Below are 19,129 nucleotides of genomic sequence, written 5' to 3'. Positions count from 1 at the left end.
TTATGATGAAAGCTAAATTTTGGATTATCAAAATTTCAAAATGTCAGAGCTGAACTGAGCATGAATTTCAAAAAATGAACTAAGAACAAAGGAAAGATTCGAATATTAAAAATTTGGAATAATTTCTGATATGTGTTGCCAAATCAAGGATTTGTGAACCGGAGCGAAGTTTGGAAACGAGGCCATTATCAAGACGATAGGCCAATAGGCTAGAACAGGGCGCCAAAACAAATAGATATGGAACGAAGGATAACGCGAGAAACTAACTTTTAGAAGTGAAAGAGCAAGCTGTTTGTGTCGAGGAAAGATGTCTGATCAAGATGTCTTACTTGCGACTGCATCTGGCGAAAATGTCAAGTTTTGGAGCACCCCAAATATCGAGCTGCAAAGCGTTAGATTGTTCGGTGGAATGGTTAATTGCACTTGCTGGAGCTTAAACAGTATCCTTAATTTTCTTTTGGATAACTGAGGTATAACTAATCATTGGTTTCAATGTTGGTTTCCATCCCAGGAGCAGGCCTGGTCGTTTATATTTTTGCAGGTGAGCTGCGAATCGCTCGCCGCCTCTGTTGCTAAGGCGAGCTATAAATCAAGAACGCATAAAATGTACTTCAAAAGGTCTAAGTCAAGGAAATTCTAGAAATCAATAAACTAAGCTCTGATATACTTATACCACTATATTACAAACGTGTTAGAAAATATGTTTAAAGGATTCCGCAACACAATATTTGTTGCGTTTTGTCATTGTTCATTGTTCAGAGTTCTAGCATTTGTCATTGGCTGGACTTAGTGGCTGTTTCAGATTGATCTTTATCTTCAAAGTTTATGATTTCAACTTGCCCACCTTCCACCACAGGGCATATCGTATATTTTACTGGGTGGCTCCCTTTTAATCTCTGATCTTAAAATGTTTGTTTTGCACCCCTTCTTGAGATACATCTCAACTTAATGTGCCAAGATATCTTCTCTTTCTCCGTCAAATTTTAACCATTATATTTCCCTACAACAGAGTTTTCCCATGGTTTAATGGCTCGTGCCTAGGCAACAGTCATTAAGCAAAATGTTCAAGACACTGAATGCCCTTTCCACAGCAGAATTTGAGCCTGCAATAGTTATCATAAAATTGCACATTGCACAAATTTGTGTATTGGAGCCCTTTACAACTGACAAAATTTGAAGCCACAGAACTTAACCTGTTAGTTGTCTTCTTGAAAAGGTCTGTCAGTGGTTGTTGGGCAAAATTTTTAAATCTTTTCTATTTAACAAAAACATCTTCAGTTAACAATTTAGCTTCCAAAAGTGGAAGTGAATCTTTCTTGAGTGATCTTTCGACTTTCTACAGCAAAGTCTTTATCATTATCATAGTATTGTTGGTGATAAATTTTTATAGTATTATAATGTTTGTTGTTTTCTTCAGGAAAACTTTCTTGAAAGCAAATTATTAAATTCGTTTTTAATGGCCTTCTTTGCTGTTGCAACATCTTCTTGTGACTTTGTTGAGAACTCCATTGCTGGTATTATTTCCATAATACATTCTTTGTTCACTGGCTATGTTCTTTTATTTCCCTCTTTCAAGTACACCTCAACAATTTCACCGTTCTCTTCTACCTTGAACCATGCAACTTGACTATCTAGGGTTTTTTCATCTTTCCTAGTGTTTTTCTCCAACTCATTTAGGTCTCATGTAGTATAAACGCAAAAATGCATCATTTTAAGCAAACTTTCAATTTTTTTATTTGTTACTGTTGCTCCTTAACTGTCTGCTAAGGTATTTTCGATGTTAGTTATCATTTTTGGATATATACATGTCGGTATTGATAAATGCTTTTGATACTGGCACTAAAATGACGCTGAAATCGATTTTACAAATATAAAACAATTAACACTTGAAAGGTTGTCAAGATTCTGAGACAAAGGAAGAGAAAAAGAATGAAATTTCGATGGGAACGATTTTCTCTTAATGTTTACTTTAGGGAGCAATTCACAGCTCGTCTTGGGTTCTGAGGTAAGTGAGAGATCACTCGCGTCAAAAGGCCAGGCCTACAGGAGTTACTGAATTTATCATTCAAACTACAAACTAAGGCATGAGGGTGCTGGCACGCAAACTCTAGCCTAATATACAGTTATGGATAAGTGACCACGATGAGAGGTACATTAGTGCATTAGGGTCTGCAAACTGTGTCCCACACAATATTATTATATTTGGCTGATGATAAAGATTTATATAAAAGGCTTATGATAAATATATGAAAATAGGAGAACAATGTTACAATTAAAGGCTGTTGTGCAACTGTCACCCTTTGTGACTATATTTTCAAAACCGGCCTAATATCGTACTTCATGAAAATACAAAACACAGTCAATTCTCAAGACAGCTGAGGCTAATCATGCTGGTTGTGCAAGAGCCTTTAACAGTCAGCATATTAATGATGGTTGGTCAGACAATTCTAAAGGGCATTTTAAAATCACTGCTAATTCAGGCCTGGCCATAAGACTTTTAGCAGGGGAGCAGTTAAAAGCTCTTCTAGTAATCTGCAGGTGAACAATTTCTAGATGAATAAGAATATAAACAAAGGAAAATTGATCTCAAGGAGAGCAATTTGCTTTTAGAGAAATTTAGGAGAGCAATCTGTAGCTCCCCTCCAGCATCGAGGAGAGCCTGCAGGGGAGCAAGATCTATAGCTCGCCTCAGACAGCCAGGCCTGGCTAATTCTGTGGCTTTTATACAAACCTCAAATTATTACTTCCTTAAATCAGAACAGATACACTGTTAGCAACTGCAGTAGAAGAAAATGTCATAAATGTTGCGAGTTTTAAAGGTGATTCAACAATAGATATTGCAACAGGGGTAAGTCAAATAGTTTTCCTATCTGTCAATCTATCAAAATGCTACTCTTATGAAAACCCAGGATCCCAAGCCAAGGATGATGATTAAGCAAATCTATGGCCCAGACAAAAAGACGTACCCCTTCTCTGTAATGCTAGGACTTCACATCAAAATTTGTAAAGAAACTTAATATCTGCCCTAAAACACATTTGTAATGTTGGGTAGAAGTAATGCAAAATAGTGTTAAATTAGATCTGTTCTGAATTATGTGTGATTTGTAGCAATTTGTAGACATGGAATACTCGAGGAGTGTAATTTAAAGCATGACGTTTGTTTTATTTCTATAAAGCAAGGAATATATTTGACAAAATGATAAGTTTTTGTATTATGTTAGAGAAAATAAAAAGGTATTCACTGAATAATATGAATACCTCTCTCTTTTGCCCTTAGAAGTAGCTACCCCAACCAACCAAAGAACAACATGTATGATATTTATGTTCTTTGGTTGGTTGCCTGTAGGCCTATTTTTGAACCCTGTCAATTCAACAAAGCATATCAGTTGCTGAATAGATCTTTTTCTAAATGTCCTTTTTATTTTTTCATATACCTAATAGTCAAAAGGCTGTACAATATTAATAAATTGCAACAACCTTTAAATGAGTACTTCTTCAAAGAATCAATCAAATCATACTTTATTTTATCTATTTGAGAAAATTTTTTGTTCAATGGTTTGACAAATGCTGAATTTGCATTTGTAGGAAGAGCAAGTCTGTCTATGCTTCAGCTCAAATTCAAGATACTTGCTCTCAGGAAGCAGAAATGGGGTTGCTCAGATTTGGGATTTGAAACATAAAACATCAAGAAAGTTATTTGTCAAGGTTTTATCTAAAGTTCATTTATTGTTTGTTGAGATGACATGTTTCTATCTGTCCTATTTAAGTGTTTTTTTTATCAAAATATCTGTGTATGTCTAAACTATTTATTTGTCAAATATTTTAACTTGGTGAAAGCTGCATCTATATAAGTTTATAATCATTATCAATAAATCTTTTCATATATCCAGATCAAAATAGTCATGAATTGTTAATTTTGCAGAAACATTTGACTCTTCCTGTAACTTTTTACTACTGAGTGTCTCATCATTTACTGTCACATTTTTATGTTTTAACTGCCTTGCCAACAATTAAGATACCAGAATTAACTTTCATTCAGTAAAGCATGAGGCACCATGTGTATTTGTAAATATGTTATCCTCAGACCGATACATATTGTGAAAAAGCAGCTACAATCCTTGCCAAAAGCCTTTGAGTTGCCCTGTTGCTTTAAGGTTCTTTTGAAAACTTAGCTGGCTTCGATGGGAAGGGCTGACACTCTATCCCCTCTCCCCTAAAACAATGCTGCTTATTAAATTAAACAATTATAAACAAAATCATCTTTCGTAGTGGGAATGCAATAGAAAATGTTTAAGAAGCTTGTGTACTGTTGTGTACCAAGTCTTTGTACGTTTCATACGTTTTGGTGAAAATGACTGCATTCTCGTAACCAACATATATAATTATTTTCATTTCTCTGTCTTTTACTACAGGATCAGAGGTCTAGCATACTCTGTACAACGTTTAATTACAATGATACAACAATAGCATCTGGATGCGCAGATGGCGATGTTCTTCTTCACAATGTTGTCAGCGGATCTGCTTCTGGGCCACTTAGAAGACCAAAAACACAGGTATTGTTTCACGATAATGTTATCGTAACAACATGATCTCGTTCTGATTCCTTTAGAAGCATCAAAGTGTAACCCGACCTGAGCTAAAATGATGTACGCTTTCTTTTGTTCCCAGGCAGTTCGCGGTATTCAATTTTCAAATTTCCAGAAAAACCTTTTGGCAACAGCTAGCGACGATTCTGCTATAAATCTCTGGGATGTCAGCACAAAGCAGTTAGTTGCGGAATTCAAGGATGAGCATAAGCTGCCATCAAACGGAGTATGCTTTTCACCTGCAAATGATATGCTGATGTGCAGTATTGGTATCGACAAAAAGATTGTTTTTTATGACGTTGTAGGCAAAAAGTAAGTATTCATCTTAAGTACTGGTATCGACAAAAAGATTGTTTTTAAAGATTTTGTAGGCAAAAAGTAAGTATTCATCCTAAGTTCTGGTATCGACAAAAATATTGTTTTGTATGATGTTGTTGGCAAAAAGTAAGTATTAATCTTAAGTTCAGGTATCGACAAAAAGATTGTTGTAGTGAATAACGCTGTTGCCCCTCGCTACATTGGGTAGACACGTACCGGCTTTAGCTTCATCGAAACGTATCTAGCACATCACATGCAACTGAAATCAGGTTAGGGAAATGAAAGACCCAAGACCATGAAACAAAAAAGCATACCAACACAATCCAAAGAAATTTTACGAAACTGGGTGATATCTAGTTAACCTCTCTGTATCATTATCCTTTTTTCATTTTGCTCCTTGATATAAGATTGATTATATTGCAACCTGATGCCAGATCCCCGAAATTCCTATCTTTTAAATACAATTTTATCTTTTTAGAACCATTAAATCTATCAATACGGATGCACCATTGACGAGTGTAGATTTCTTCCATAATGGATCAAGTCTCATTGTTGGCACTGCCACAGGTTGGAATCATTCAAAAATCATCGATTTTCTGCCATTTTTCTAACCAAACATTTTCACATTTATATAGCAAGTAGAATCACTTATGTTCCAATTCTTACTAATGTGCTAAAGGGGTTTTCAGGTCCCATTTGCTGACAATGCAGGTGGGCAATCCTTTATTTGACGACAAGAGTAAATTTTTTATAAAAAGGTCGTCACACGCCTCACGGCCCCCATCCCCAATAGCGACGGCCACGACCATTGATCACTTTTACTTACCTGGAAAACTAGTGAATCTTCCATCGGACAACACCTTTTAGACAACCCAGATTATGCAAAACTCTATAATTACGACAAGTTCCAGATAATTGGCAGAACCCGTTCGTCTTTTCATATAGCAGTTTTCATATAACAAACAAAAAATCCGCCATTGTTTAGACAGAAGGAGTTCGTTTTCTCTCTTGGACTCAGTGGCCAATTTTCTTTGGGCATGCGGCACTGATTGGACAACTATATTGGTCTTGTGCTTGCGTTTTTCAGATTGGCCTATTTCGATCCACAGCTGGGTATATATTTTTCAAACGTGTTTTTTCGCACCTATATTTTGACGTTTTATACTCTGAGGGGTGTCAGACGAAAGAGCTTTTAGTATGTTGTGAAATGTTTGCGTTTTTCAAAGCCATATTTTAAAATTGCTTGAAAGGTGGCAATATTGCGCGTAATATTCTATAACTTCAGTTTAGACGTTTGAAAACGCCCAAAAAGAAGATTTGAATTCAGATGCGGATCGAAAATAACATGATTTGGAGATGGTTTAATTGTTTGATTGTTTCAACCAATCAACAAACGATAACCCTTCACATAATGGAAATTGAATCCAATTTAACTGGTATCTATACTTATTGAATTATATTTATACTGTATCACTTCTTAGTGGTGTTAGTTTATATTGTTGTATATTGCAGGAAAATTGCAGTTGTATGACCTGAGATCTGGATCTGTACCTATCAAATCAGCAGTTGCCGATAAAGTCGCCATCAAAACAGTGTCTTTTCAAAAAGCTCTAATTCGGACTTCCTCAAAGGTACCTCATTCAGTGGCGTAACGGAGGCATCTGGGGCCTTTGGGAAAAAATGAGACGGGAACCCTTTTTATGGGACGGGACCCCTATTTACGTACAGCCAAAAGGTTCCGTCGCATGGTGTAGAGCATGTCAAACACAATAGCAAGATGCAAAACTGACAATTTTTCACTTTAACGAGGAGAATTTGAGATCCTCGAATTAGCCCCCTGGGGGCTTATTTATTTTTGATATTTTTGGATGGGGACTTATTCGGGGGGGCTTATACGAGGGGGGGCTTATAAAATTATTGTAGACATTAAGAAGACATTATTAAAAGACTTCGTTTATTTTAGTAGGAATTTCTTTATGAGCATTTAATTAATTACTACCAAAAATATGAATTTGTTGTGGTAATTCAATAAAATGCCATAGGCAACCTCAGGTGGCAAAAATCATCAAATTGAGGGTTCCAATTCGAGAATTTACGGTAGCAGTAGGGGCTTATTCGAGGGGGGAGGGGCTTTTTCGAGGGGTGGGGCCAATTCGAGGACTTACGGTATATGCTTTAAAACATGGGTACAGTTTGGGCCCCTTTTGGTCGGTGATACTTGATTATCGGACCAGAGTGCACTAAACTGCGTTACACCACTGACATTATTCCTATTTGATTTAGCATTGCTATACTTTTGGCGTCAGCTTTAACTCTTGAATTTTCATGTCGCACGTGCAACCCTTGTACTTTTTGCATAGATGAATTCATTGGCATTATAAATAATCGTTCGCTAAAGTGCATATTACCTTAGCGTGACAAGAAAGTACTGTTTTAAATATGGAAAAGTTAGATTTCAATTTTTTTTGCGTTTAAGCCAAATGATTTGAAGTAATCAAACCGGCCCGATCGGTTCAATTTCCCGTCATTCGTTTTCAAACCGGGCAGTTTTGAAAGCTTTGCAACTAGCGAATTGTTTGGTGTTTCATTTTGCCCACACCTAACTTCATGAAATAAGAGCAAACATACTAAAACAGTACGACCGTGTTTAACATTGTTAATTTTCTGATTCGGAACAGAAGAGTCTGGTTTTATCATTAAATGAGATACCCATTGATCAACATAACCTGATACCGTTTGTTATCCACAGGACCTTACAAGGAAAGGTAGCAATTCATCGATCAGTTCAACGTCATCAACCAAATCACGAGAAAGTACCAACGATATAAAAGAGCCCAAGACAGTGCCCAGTGAGGAAAAGAAGAAAACTTGGGTTGATGGGATTGCTAGCGAGTCAGAAACTGCCAAGCAGCCAGTCTCATTGTTCTCACCGCTACGAGGAGGTAGGATAAGAAATGAAAGAAATTGTTTTAAATGTTTTTTAGGCAATGCTTCTGTTCTCTAACGGATCTTTGTTGATAGCAGTAAATCTTTTCTAAAAGGTTATCCTGTATAAATATGGTATTTTATTTTTTATTGTTATTATTATTATTATTATTATTATTATTTTTAAGCAATCATGTTGTCTTTATAATGGAAAGGCTGATACCGTTCTTGTTTCAACTGTTCGAAACGACAAACACCCTGGAGAGGACGTTGTTGATTTGCTTATACTTTTCACACTAGTTCAGTTTGTTCTTCATCTAGAAGTTAACGAACAGAATGAGACTTGCGGGCTCTGGGGGCAGTGTCATCGGGCGCAAGCCTCCATTTATATGGAAATACTTTTGTTTTTGTCATAAGCATATATCTATATAAATTTTTGGTAGATTTAACACCTGCGGTTGATGCAAGAAATGAAGACTCAGACATCGTGCCGATGGAAATAATGCGGAAGGAGCTTCTTAAGAAGAGCTCGCTTTTGTCGTCTCTACATGCAGAGGTACGTGGTCATTTGTGCAAATTTTTCAAGATTTAGTATTGTTTTATGTTGGCACCAGAAAAGAATTCAAAAGCCCATCCTAGAAAGTGTCTGGGTTTGCTTTGAAAAATCTTATTAGTCAATTCTAGTTATTTTTATAATTGTAGGGCCAGAAAGTCAGTGACACACCCAAACCAACTCGCAGCGAATTATCTGATCAAAGCTTACCCCGGAATGCGTTGGAAAAGGAGGGGAAAACCGAAACGAGGCCTGAAAAAACCAAAACGAGAATAATGTTATCGAAAACACCGAGCGATTCTCAACTTTTACATCGAACTGAATCTTCTCCTGAAAGAAGAAGTGTGGAGTCATCAAAATCATTAGTCAATGGACAAAACGAAACGTCGCCATCTCTCGGAGCTACAAGTTCGGATGAGAAACCACCAAATGGGCTGCATGAGTTCCAAATTGAATTCATCAGGAATATGATTGAAGACGCGATTGAAGATACAAGGTAAAAATCATAAAGCATTTAAGGCAGGCGTGAAAAAATTACCCCCTCCTGGGGGTCTAACCCTCTCCTGGGGTATAACACCCTCTGTTCAATACAGGCAGAGGCTTGATGTTAATGTCTAGCAGACCTCATAAATCTGCCGCCCGAGCGGCGCTCGCAGACAAAAAAGCTCATTCTCAGGAATTTCTGCAGGCACATTTCTAAATTTATTTTCATTAACCTTTGTTGTATTAGAGTCATGCTTTTTCACACACCTTTCTTGGTATTGAAATTGAACGGTCAAATAGAATATAAAAGGTAGTAGTTGCAAGTCTTTATTACCAAAATGACAGAAGGTCCTTACTCTAAAGGTGCCATTTGATTCTCAAAATCAAGTTGGCTGTTTGTCTCTTTTCCTCTATTATCTCTTGGTGGAAGAGATCATTTGCAATTATTGTTTCATTTTTTTCAGAGAAACGCTCGCAGGCGCAAAATTATTAATGAGCCCTGGTGTCTAGATGTAAAATGTGAAAAATATCTATGTGGTATAATGTGGTTACTTTCAATGTTGAGAAAGGCCTTAGGTGGACATCTCAAATGTTAAAAAATCCCCAAGGTGGATGCCTCTAACGTTTACAATTTCTGAAGGGGAATTATTCATGAATTACCATTTTAGCAGCCATTAGCTTTTGAAGAAAATGTTTGTCAGCGATTTATTTAGTCAAAGTTGTTGTTACCAGTCAAAGGAACACAGATGTTGCTAGTCGAAGGAGCGGCTAACAGATCCAAATATTGTACTTTTTCATTGATATGAAAAAATATTTAGGCTCAATACTAAAACAATCCAATACAATCAAAATTGCTGTGTAACTGGCAAGGATATGCCAGCACCGTTTCAAGTACACACGAGATTTGGCGAAAAATGTCCGGTTGTTACTCGGCGGTTTTCTAAGTTACTTTGTACATACTGCGCATGTCAGCTCTCTGCCACTTACATATGGCCCACAAGGAATCGAACCACAGGTTGATTGTATGACATACCAGAGGTTTCCGTTCTCATCTTGTTCAGATCCAACCAAACCTTCAGCATCATTGTCAACACAGACTGCAGACGCACGGCCCTGGTTTGAGTAATATTCTGACATTAGGTAGCCTTTGTATTCTAGTGTCCACCCTTTCGGACAGTCATCTCTTCCCGGTATCATTAGCTGTGTACCACGTGCCACTACCTCACAAACAGCACAAGGTGCGTCTTGATTTTGCAAAGCTGCTAAGTGACTGAAAGGTCCTGTTTCATATTCCACTCTATAAATGTATTGTGACGTATCTGCAGAAGAGTGTTTGGCAAAGATTGGCTTCGAATGTAGACAAACAGTATTCGACATCCCTCCTGTGTACTGGTAATAGTTGCCAGCAGCAAAACCTTAAAAAATACAAAGGAATAAGTGGAAATGTGTATAAAGCTTGTGATAACGCATGATGAACATCAGACAAAGAAGTTCCCTAATGATAGCGTTAAGAGCGAAACTCGGACTTAGAACCTAGAATAGTCCAGTTCTATACACAAAGAATAATGATAACTAAAGATGCCAAGTGCATTAAAAGTTCTCTTAATATTTTTATCCTTTGTATACTTACAAACTTTCGTAATGCCATTTTGCTTAAGCATCGCCTATATATTGCTTTTTAAGAACCCTTCTTACAGAACCTTGAGGCCAGGCAGATTCACTAAGCATTTCCCTTTGTTACATACCATCTTAAAGACTCATGGCTAACAATGAGCCTTTGCGCCCGTGGCAAATCGTCCAGGCCACGATACAAACAATGGCGGTCTGAAAATGCATTATGGGAGGCCTACGCAGCGCAATGGCTCTTTCTTAGCAATGAGTCTTGAAATAGTCTTCTGAAAATTCCTTATTTTCGTCAATTGCATAGGCCTATATATAAGCGGGGCTAAGATTTTTATGTCATATATTCTTTGAAAAGTCGAATAAAAGATTGAAGTATTTATATTTAAATTTTCACTTCATGCCTAGCAGACGAAGGTTTAAGAAGGTTTTCGTAAACATTTTACAAAACAACACTAATGAGAAGGAAATTCTTCTTGAAATAACAAACCTTTATATAAAAGTTTCGTTCCTGCAACACCTGGGCAAGTTTCTCGCCCCCAACGTGTGTAAACGCTATTTCCAGTTCCATTTATATAATGGTGGTAGTCCTCCCCTTTAGTACCACGCGGGCCTTTTTTCCCTGGAAGGCCAGGTATACCTGCAAATAAATACGCATTACATCAATTTTGCGCTTAAGGCGACAGTCCCGCGTTAGGAAACATTAATACTCTGAAAGCCTAAATAAACATGGCGGTCAAACGGTCAACGACATATGTGAGACTGAGAAGGCGAATGAAGACAAAAGAAACTCAAGTGCGTCACCTAAACCCTAACTTGTTTCATTGTTTCTATGAGTGTTACTTTAAATCACTCTGTATCCAACCCATTTCTACTCATTCCAACGCCCCTTTATTCCAGCCCCCCCCCCTCACTGCCTATTAGCGATTTCCAGCGTAGCTGTTAACCAAAGTAAGGTCTTTATTAGGCAAAAAACCTGCACCTCGTGAAATTTAACCTTGACGGGCTGCGTATTCTCAGTCGTTTTTCTGAGCTTGTGAAAAGATACTTTCAAGAACTTTTCTGTTTTGAAGTGGGTGGTATGCTTATTTTTCCCACAAGGAATTTTACATTCAAGATGCTCAAGTTGCAAGAGGCCATCTGCTTTGTTACAATACTGTTCGCACATACAGTCAAGATTTAGAATGCCTTGGCATTGATGCAGCCAACTTGCAGCTGTAATGTTCGTAGCTAGCAACATATTACTTTTTATTTCTTGTGAGTATTTTATTTAGACATTCGATTTACATCAAACTCTAGTAGAAGCTAAAATTAAATTGAATTAGAAACAGATCACAGACAATTTAAGAAACAAACAAACTAAAAGACAAGCTAACAAACAAATGTAGGCATGTATTTGAAAACAGGTTAGTTTGAAAAAGGATGTTTTGATAAACGCCTAACCCGAAAGTGGATCAGTTTTCAATGCAACTGGTCACACGTCCAGGTAGAAATGAATTTGTGTCCGGCCCCCTCCCCCGGTCTCTCTCAGCAGACAAAGCAAAGGTCTCTCTCATTTAAGGCCGATTTCCATTTGACATTTTTTGTGCGCGCAGGCGTAGCGCCCAAATCTGAGCATGCGTAGTTAAGATCAAGTGGTCTCAATTTTGCGTCCGCTGTGAGCGCTAGAAAGTTGATAGGGATCAACTTTTATATGCGCTCGGCCACTTGACAGCAGCACTAACTACGCATGCTCAGATTTGGGCGCTACGCTCGCGCGCACAAAAAATGTCAAATGGAAATCGGCCTTTACACTATCTATAGCTATAGTTTTTCTGATTTGCCAGATTGTAATTCCAAAAGAAGTTGAAAACACATAAGTACCTTTTTCTCCTGTTTCTCCTTTAGCTCCCGGTAATCCTGGGAGACCAACAGGCCCTCTGAGATGCGCCAATAACAGGGCCAGATTAATATTTGGAATGGACGTTAACGCTTCGGATTTCTTTATTCTGAAAAAGTGTTAAATATTTTCATATAAAGTGGAAAACTTCTTTGATGCTAGCGTGCGAAGCCCCTGGAAAGCGACGGGGTTTGGGAGTGTAGCCTCCTTAGATATTTACCATTATTTGATTGTAATTGAATCATGCATCTCATTGTTTACATTGCAATAAAACATCTTTTAATGAGGTTAAAATGTAGCGGATCGGCCTGCCCTACACCCTTCCCCAGGTCTTTGCGATTTTGGGCAAATTCTCGATGGAAATGTTTTGCAAGGGGGGGGGGGGGGGTACTGTCCCATTCCCCCTCGCATACGCATGTGTTTCATAGAATTTCGGGGGGTCGTTATCCTGCTTTGTCGAGCGAGTTTTACATGGATAATTAAGATATGATCAAGTGAAATCTATGTACCTATGTAAGAGGGTGGCATTTGAAAAAGCAAATGTAAAAGGGTCTGGTCAGGTCAATTGGTGTAGTACATAGAAGGAACCGACAGCATAGCCTCTCTCTGCAGGAGATTCACAGTACAAAATGCACGTATTCAACATCCTTGGCCAAGGGGCAATTCACTCTTGCAAATAGCGTATGAGATTTTCTCGAAAAACAAAAGGATTTCCAGGGATTTTTAGATAAAACAATTGGATTTTCACAAAAAGTGTACGAGATTTTCTTGGAGTGATTTCCCCCTCGTCTTTGGCATCCCGGTTGCATGAAAGAATGTTAATTCTACCTCTAGAAACAGTAGATCGTCATAATTACTGTTATTATTATCATCAGACCATACCTGGTCTCGAGCAAGTCTGCCCTTCGTTGTAACTTTTGGAGCTCATACTCTGCTGGAGTAATTACACCTTTAGAAACATCGCGCTTGCTTCTAATCCCGAGCTGTTCTCTACTAGCGCTGGCTTTATGAAGAAGGTTTCTTGCTTCGTCTTGTAGTAATTTCTCTGTTTCTGCGATTTTTGTATACCTGCTCCTCAGATCTGTGAATGCTATTGCAAGAAACAACATGTAGGAGATGTAGGCACCGTAATAAACACAGTCAACTGCTTTGCTTGCCATGTTTGAGCTTTTGTCATCACAGTGTTGGAACGCACTGATATGCTTGCAGTTCAAGTCTGGGCATGTTTTTTGATCGAAACTTCCTAAAGCGGTTCGAGTTCCTCGTCTTTTGTTTTCTTGGTTTCTCGTGGTTAAAGTGGTTATATATATATATATGTATTTATACTAGAAATAGCTCTTGCTAGTACTGCCCGCAAACAATAAGTTCCTTGATAATGATTGTTTTGAAGATTTAGGACAGGACATTCGAAGAAGACACCATCTTGGGTTGTCACAATTTTATAAAAACAGCTGCTCTAGTCGATGCTAAACTGTTTTTTTATCAAGAATTTTTGGTGTTCAGTTTGCTTTTGATTTAAGTCCAACGCCCTTTTGGGGAGGTCGTTAACCACCACCTTTTTACTTCACCTTTTCGTGAAGTAAACAAAGACGTATGAAAATGGACACGTGATAGAACGGGTACAGCTAAAATCGAGCATAATAACCATGAGCGCCTATTTCAAACAATGAGTTTGATTTCTTAGTACTTATCAGGGTCGATCAAAATTTTGACCAATCAGGGTCGAGCCAGAGCTCAAACACAAAGGATTCGTACAGCGATGTACTGGCGATAATCATAACAATCATAACTTTTGCTCGTACGGTCTCGAGTTTTTTGGCTATCGCGCGCGAGTTGCGGGCAATGACGAAACTTGCAAGACAACATTGCGGTAATACTTCATAGAAAAATTATATACTTCCAAGACAACATTGACCAACTGTCTGAACGAAGAACAGTCTAAAAACAGTTAGTGAAGAAAGTTGTACCTAATCAACACGGTTCCCCTCAGTAAAAAGTATATTTTTGACTGAATATTTTTTGTCCTAGGGAATCGATCCATCGAGGCTTTGTCCATATTCAAGGTGAAATGCTACGTCAATTCCATATGCAGCAGGTAATACTAGCTGTTTATCAAATAATTGCGGCAGATATTCTATTGAACGTGTCTGGACGCACCCTGCTTGTCTTCACTTCTGATCTTTGTAGAGATTACAGATTCCTAAATTAGTAGTTCGTAGTTCGGTTTTTCCAGGGATGTCCCCAAGTACGAGTACGAGTCCCGAAGTTTTAAAGAAAATGCCCCTACAGACAGTGGCGGTGCCAAGGGGTGGTATGGGGGGTAATTACCTCCCCACTTTTCTCAAAATATGGTCTATATATTTCTTCTAAAAATGGATTAAAAAGCGCTGGGTAGGGGTAGATCAAATTTCCCAAGGAAAGGGGACGAATCACTGGAACGAGGCAAAAGGGGCGTGGTCACACTGGCCACGCCCATTACCCTTCCACTCTGTGACAGCTGGTGCCGCCACTGCCTACAGAACAAGGTAGCCTCTTTATTTCTTCTGGAAAAGGGTATTTCATAATGCTTCCGCCGTCCTTAAGTTTTTCCCCAAACCAAACGTATATTTTCGACTGCACAGGGCAAAATAAAAAGGATCTCCATTTTTTGGCTGTCGAAGGAAGTCGAGTTGAATTTCCTTAAACGGCTGGCTGAAACTTAGGTCCATAAACGATTGACTGAAACTTAATCATCTTCATTTTGTGATCATATCTACTTATTGCGGCTTCTTCCTAAATGAACAGCCTTCAGTTAGCTTGCTCTATTTAATTATTTTAAGGAGGGTTGCCCTTTAACAGAAGCTCATTTTCAAGGGGCCCTCTAATAAAAAACATCAACTACGATCTAACAAAATAAATTAAAAAGCTATTGCAATATCGGACTATAAAACTTATAGCTCAAGTCTCAGAATTTGTTTATTATTCTTCTAGCAGTGTGCTGATAAATTGCAACACACAAAGATCGTACAAAGAGCAATCACTCCTTTTTTTAATTTTTTTTCAACCAGCTATTTGCTAATTTTTAACCGGACGAGGAAGACGGAAGAGGCACTGAAAGTGCCCAGTACTTAAAGGGCTGTATTTTCGTAAAGACAAATGTAATCCTGCTAATTCTTTGCAAAAAATTAATTATGACTGGAGTTTAGTGTTTAGAAAATTTGAAATTTATGACGGGTGTGCAATATGACAAAAATTTGCATGAAATCTTGACAATCTGTAGCTATGACAGCAACCTCGCCTTATTAATTAGTAAATTAATTAATTAGTTAATTACTGAGTCTGGGTGTGTCTGACAGATTTAAGCTATTTTTGAATTCCTGATTCTTGGATTAGCCAAATCATACAATTATTACACAAAAATGCTAAATGTAGGTAGTTTTTAAGTACATTAAAACTCATGATTAAATTCAAAATGGCGGACATTAGGAAAACTGCTGAGAATCAGCAAAAATTCAAATTGCTCTATTTTTAGAACAACTAAATATTTTGAAGTAAAATTTTTAATGTGTGTTTATCTCATGATTATCCACTTTTTCACAAAAACTGAGTGAATTCTGAGACTTTGGGTTACAAAATTAAGAACGTTGCCCCATTTTGAAATGGGATGAACCTTTTGGAAGAAAGGACTTGTAGTAAGGAAAAATTGCTCAGGACCCGTGACCAAATTGCCGGGACTTTTTCGTTTCAATATCAACTTTTTTTGAGGTCCCGCTTGAAAATGCCAGGAACACCTCCGCATCGGTGCAAATAGATGGTTGCGGCTCCAAAAGCGGCAAATGCTCATTTTGAAGCTATTTCAACAAATAGTGGGGTAAATCATATAATTTACGCTGTGATTGATGTCAGGGATTCAAATGGCGTTATAGCGACCCTTTTAGTTTCAAGCTCCACTTGCATGTTTCAAAAATCATATTGGCATGCTTGAAAAATCAAACTTCTCAGAAACTGTCTTTATCTGTTCTTTCCAATCTAGAGAGCAGTCAATTTGCAAACCGACATATTGTGTTTTTTAACCACCTCCAGGTTGTTATTGTGTATTATCGGTTTCAAACCTTCGTGATCTGATGGAATCCTGTCAAAGAGTATTTGATGCAAGTAAAAGTCGTGTGTCTTGATAGTTGATTGGAGAAGGGTACCAAACTGTTAAGGCAAAGGTTTGCCGAGAGAGGGCCTGAACTATTTATTTTCTGCTGTCTTATGAGCATGAATAGCTAAAAGCAAGAGTTTGTTATAGATTCGAAACGTACAGTTAACCTTAATTCGTTAACTAAGGGCCCCCTAATCTAAAGGCGCCCAAAAGGATTCATATTTGAAAGACATCGCTCAAGACAATTCTAAGAAAGTTTGAAAGCTCTTTAACGGAAGCAAGTGACTCACCTTACCCTAATTAACGACAACATTTTCATAAGTTCATCTTGCAATGGTGTTTGATATGCTCTACCCCTTCGATTGGACTTGCTTGCCGTCCATAAATTGGGCCCCTTCTCAGTTTTTTCTTAGGGCCCTAGCTACTTCCGTTACTAGATTACCTATCAAAATTATTATATGCCCCTGGTCAAAGTTGTTTCTAGACCAGGTTAGTCAGTTTAATAGACATCTTTTAAAGTTAAGCTTAAAGGGTTTTTACTAAATTACCAATAACGGCTGGTATCACTCTACAACTATCAGGGCCTCCGACGAAGGGGAGGCCGGGGGGCCTTGGCCCCCCACTTTTTTGCAAAACAATAGAGTTTTTTTCAAAATCTTTTGTTATGGGTATTAAATTTTTCCGTGGCCCCCCCCTTTTCAACCTTTGTCGGAGCCCATGACTATTGGTTTCACAAGTAATTTTATTTTGTATGTTGATATAAAGAAGTTTACATGTTTGTGCTGATCTTTGAAATAAGTGTCAATAATCTGATTGTCTTTAGTTATTGAATGTTATTAGCTTTAAGGCTGATTTCCACTAGGCGAATTCTTTCGCGCGAATCGAATTTTTGCCAATGTGAGCATGCGTGGTGTCATGTTCTCAGATTTCGCAGCGAAAAAATTCGATTCGCAGAAAGTAGATCACGGTCCTACTCTATCGCTACGAGAATTTATTCGATTCGCGCGAAAGAATTCACCTAGTGGAAATCGGCCTTTACATACACGCCTGCTATTGGGTTTCAAAGGACTTTCGCGTACTTTTTGCTGCTTTGGATCATTCAAATTCAGTGCTTCGTGTGTTTTTTCTTAGGATGAAATACGGAGGCTGGTTGAACAACTTTCCCCGAATCAACAACTAATTGAAGAAAATGCAAGGTTGAAAGAGGAAATCAGACGACTAAAGACAAACTTTTGAACTCCTGGTTAGTTTAATGGTGGTCTGTGCTTAGAAATGTCTCACAATTAGAAAATATAGTAAGGGCATGGACAACGTAAGCGTTTCAAAGTTGGAGGGGCACTTTCAAAGTTGGAGGGGCACTTTCAAAGTTGGAGGGGCACTTTCAAAGTTGGAGGGGCACTTTCAAAGTTGGAGGGGCACAGGTAGGAAGGGGCATTGTCTCAGGAAATGTAGCACTATTCTCAAAGTTAAAAGGAAGGACTTCTAAAAAAGGGTCCTTTTAAACAAATGGGGTGGGGACACGTATCCCTGATGCCCGCAGTCCTAAAGTCCTTGAAAAGGAATGTTTCAAATGAAGAGATGCTACTATCAACACGCAGTTGGAGTGACAAAACAACTGGATATACTATTTGCTTAGATTTCGCACACGTTTCGCAGAGGTAGAATGTTTCACTACAAACAACATCAGCCAGCATCACCAAGCTACACCAATAAAGACAGTTAAATATATTTTCCGATTGAGAGTAAATTGTATTTTCTAACTATTTTTCTGAGTTTGAGAATTATGGAAATGTTGTTGTAATGACGTTTCTAATCATGTAGAAGGTATCTCTTTAATCAAATAATTGATTATGTCCAGATAGGTAGTTACGAGGCTGTTGGACCTTAGGGGGTGTGACATCCAGGCGAATAGAGTCTCGTTTCAAAAGCGACGTGTTTTTTGCCATATTGGTGTGTTTAATGGTCGAATTGTAAGTAAAAAGGGATGGCTTACCCACCTTGTTTAGAAGTTGGACCGGGACATCCTCTTTAGAATAATCGCAGGCGACGGCCTTAACTGTCACACATGACATACAGCCTAAACACAATAGAGAATCTTTATCACAAATGCAAGTTTATTTGGTGTCACCATGGGCGTGGTCTTAGGTTTCGCTTCTAGAAGTTGCCTACGGGAAAGCCCCCTCCTAACTTTTTAGAACGACCGGGGCGAAATATTAGTTCTACATTTAACTTATTTCAAAATTTGATTTTACAACGTATTGGAATCTCGTCGTCGTGTTGCTTTGTTCCTGACTATTTCCTATATATTTCTACTCATTGCAAGATTCACAAAATCCGACGGACAGCCTATCCTGCGTTTCTTCCTTCTTCTAAAATCATAGTCCGGGTTAGGCTGCCTTATTGATCTCAGCTCATGTTGAGACTAGGTAAGACGTAATTTCATATACCTTGCATCAGTCTTTTTTCTAGGAATTTTTGTTGTTTGACTTGGGATTAGGCACAGTGAAAATTCATGGTTGTTTAATTAACCGTTACTTAGTTCAACTTGTAAAATTATTTATGAAGGATAGATTGGTGTTTAACCGCATGTTTATAAGTTTTGCAAATAAACAGATGGTCGTCTTTGTCCTGTTATTTTC

General features: G+C 38.0%; 2 protein-coding genes across 2 annotated transcripts; one reads left to right on the top strand and one right to left on the bottom strand.

Annotated features, from left to right (window-relative positions):
• Positions 1–175: 175 nt before the first annotated feature.
• Positions 176–19,115, top strand: LOC135692730 (protein NEDD1). The gene is made up of 12 exons (XM_065211012.2): positions 176–440; positions 2,763–2,848; positions 3,586–3,705; positions 4,413–4,553; positions 4,669–4,898; positions 5,383–5,471; positions 6,417–6,535; positions 7,654–7,846; positions 8,273–8,385; positions 8,532–8,878; positions 14,393–14,459; positions 17,622–19,115. The coding sequence occupies exons 1-12, from the start codon at positions 308–310 to the stop codon at positions 17,724–17,726; spliced, it is 1,743 nt and encodes a 580-aa protein (XP_065067084.2). The 5' UTR covers positions 176–307; the 3' UTR covers positions 17,727–19,115.
• On the bottom strand, positions 9,642–13,574 carry LOC135692734 (uncharacterized). The gene is made up of 4 exons (XM_065211016.2): positions 13,247–13,574; positions 12,349–12,473; positions 10,976–11,125; positions 9,642–10,280 (listed from the first exon to the last, which is right to left on the bottom strand). The coding sequence occupies exons 1-4, from the start codon at positions 13,522–13,524 to the stop codon at positions 9,811–9,813; spliced, it is 1,023 nt and encodes a 340-aa protein (XP_065067088.2). The 5' UTR covers positions 13,525–13,574; the 3' UTR covers positions 9,642–9,810.
• Positions 19,116–19,129: the final 14 nt, after the last annotated feature.

This window comes from Rhopilema esculentum, chromosome 3 (assembly GCF_057945365.1).
Source record: "Rhopilema esculentum isolate cy_ngs chromosome 3, ASM5794536v1, whole genome shotgun sequence".
NCBI lineage: Eukaryota > Metazoa > Cnidaria > Scyphozoa > Rhizostomeae > Rhizostomatidae > Rhopilema > Rhopilema esculentum.
This window is presented reverse-complemented; position numbering and strand designations above follow the sequence as displayed.

Excerpts from the sequence above, each read along its gene's own strand:
- LOC135692730 (XM_065211012.2), top strand. The coding sequence starts at position 308 with ATGTCTGATCAAGATGTCTTACTTGCGACTGCATCTGGCGAAAATGTC. Across the intron at positions 2,849-3,585 it reads CAATAGATATTGCAACAGGG|GAAGAGCAAGTCTGTCTATG; the intron begins GTAAGTCAAATA and ends TTGCATTTGTAG. Across the intron at positions 3,706-4,412 it reads CAAGAAAGTTATTTGTCAAG|GATCAGAGGTCTAGCATACT; the intron begins GTTTTATCTAAA and ends CTTTTACTACAG.
- LOC135692734 (XM_065211016.2), bottom strand. The coding sequence starts at position 13,524 with ATGGCAAGCAAAGCAGTTGACTGTGTTTATTACGGTGCCTACATCTCC. Across the intron at positions 12,474-13,246 it reads GCAGACTTGCTCGAGACCAG|AATAAAGAAATCCGAAGCGT; the intron begins GTATGGTCTGAT and ends ACACTTTTTCAG. Across the intron at positions 10,281-10,975 it reads AACGAAACTTTTATATAAAG|GTTTTGCTGCTGGCAACTAT; the intron begins GTTTGTTATTTC and ends GTATTTTTTAAG.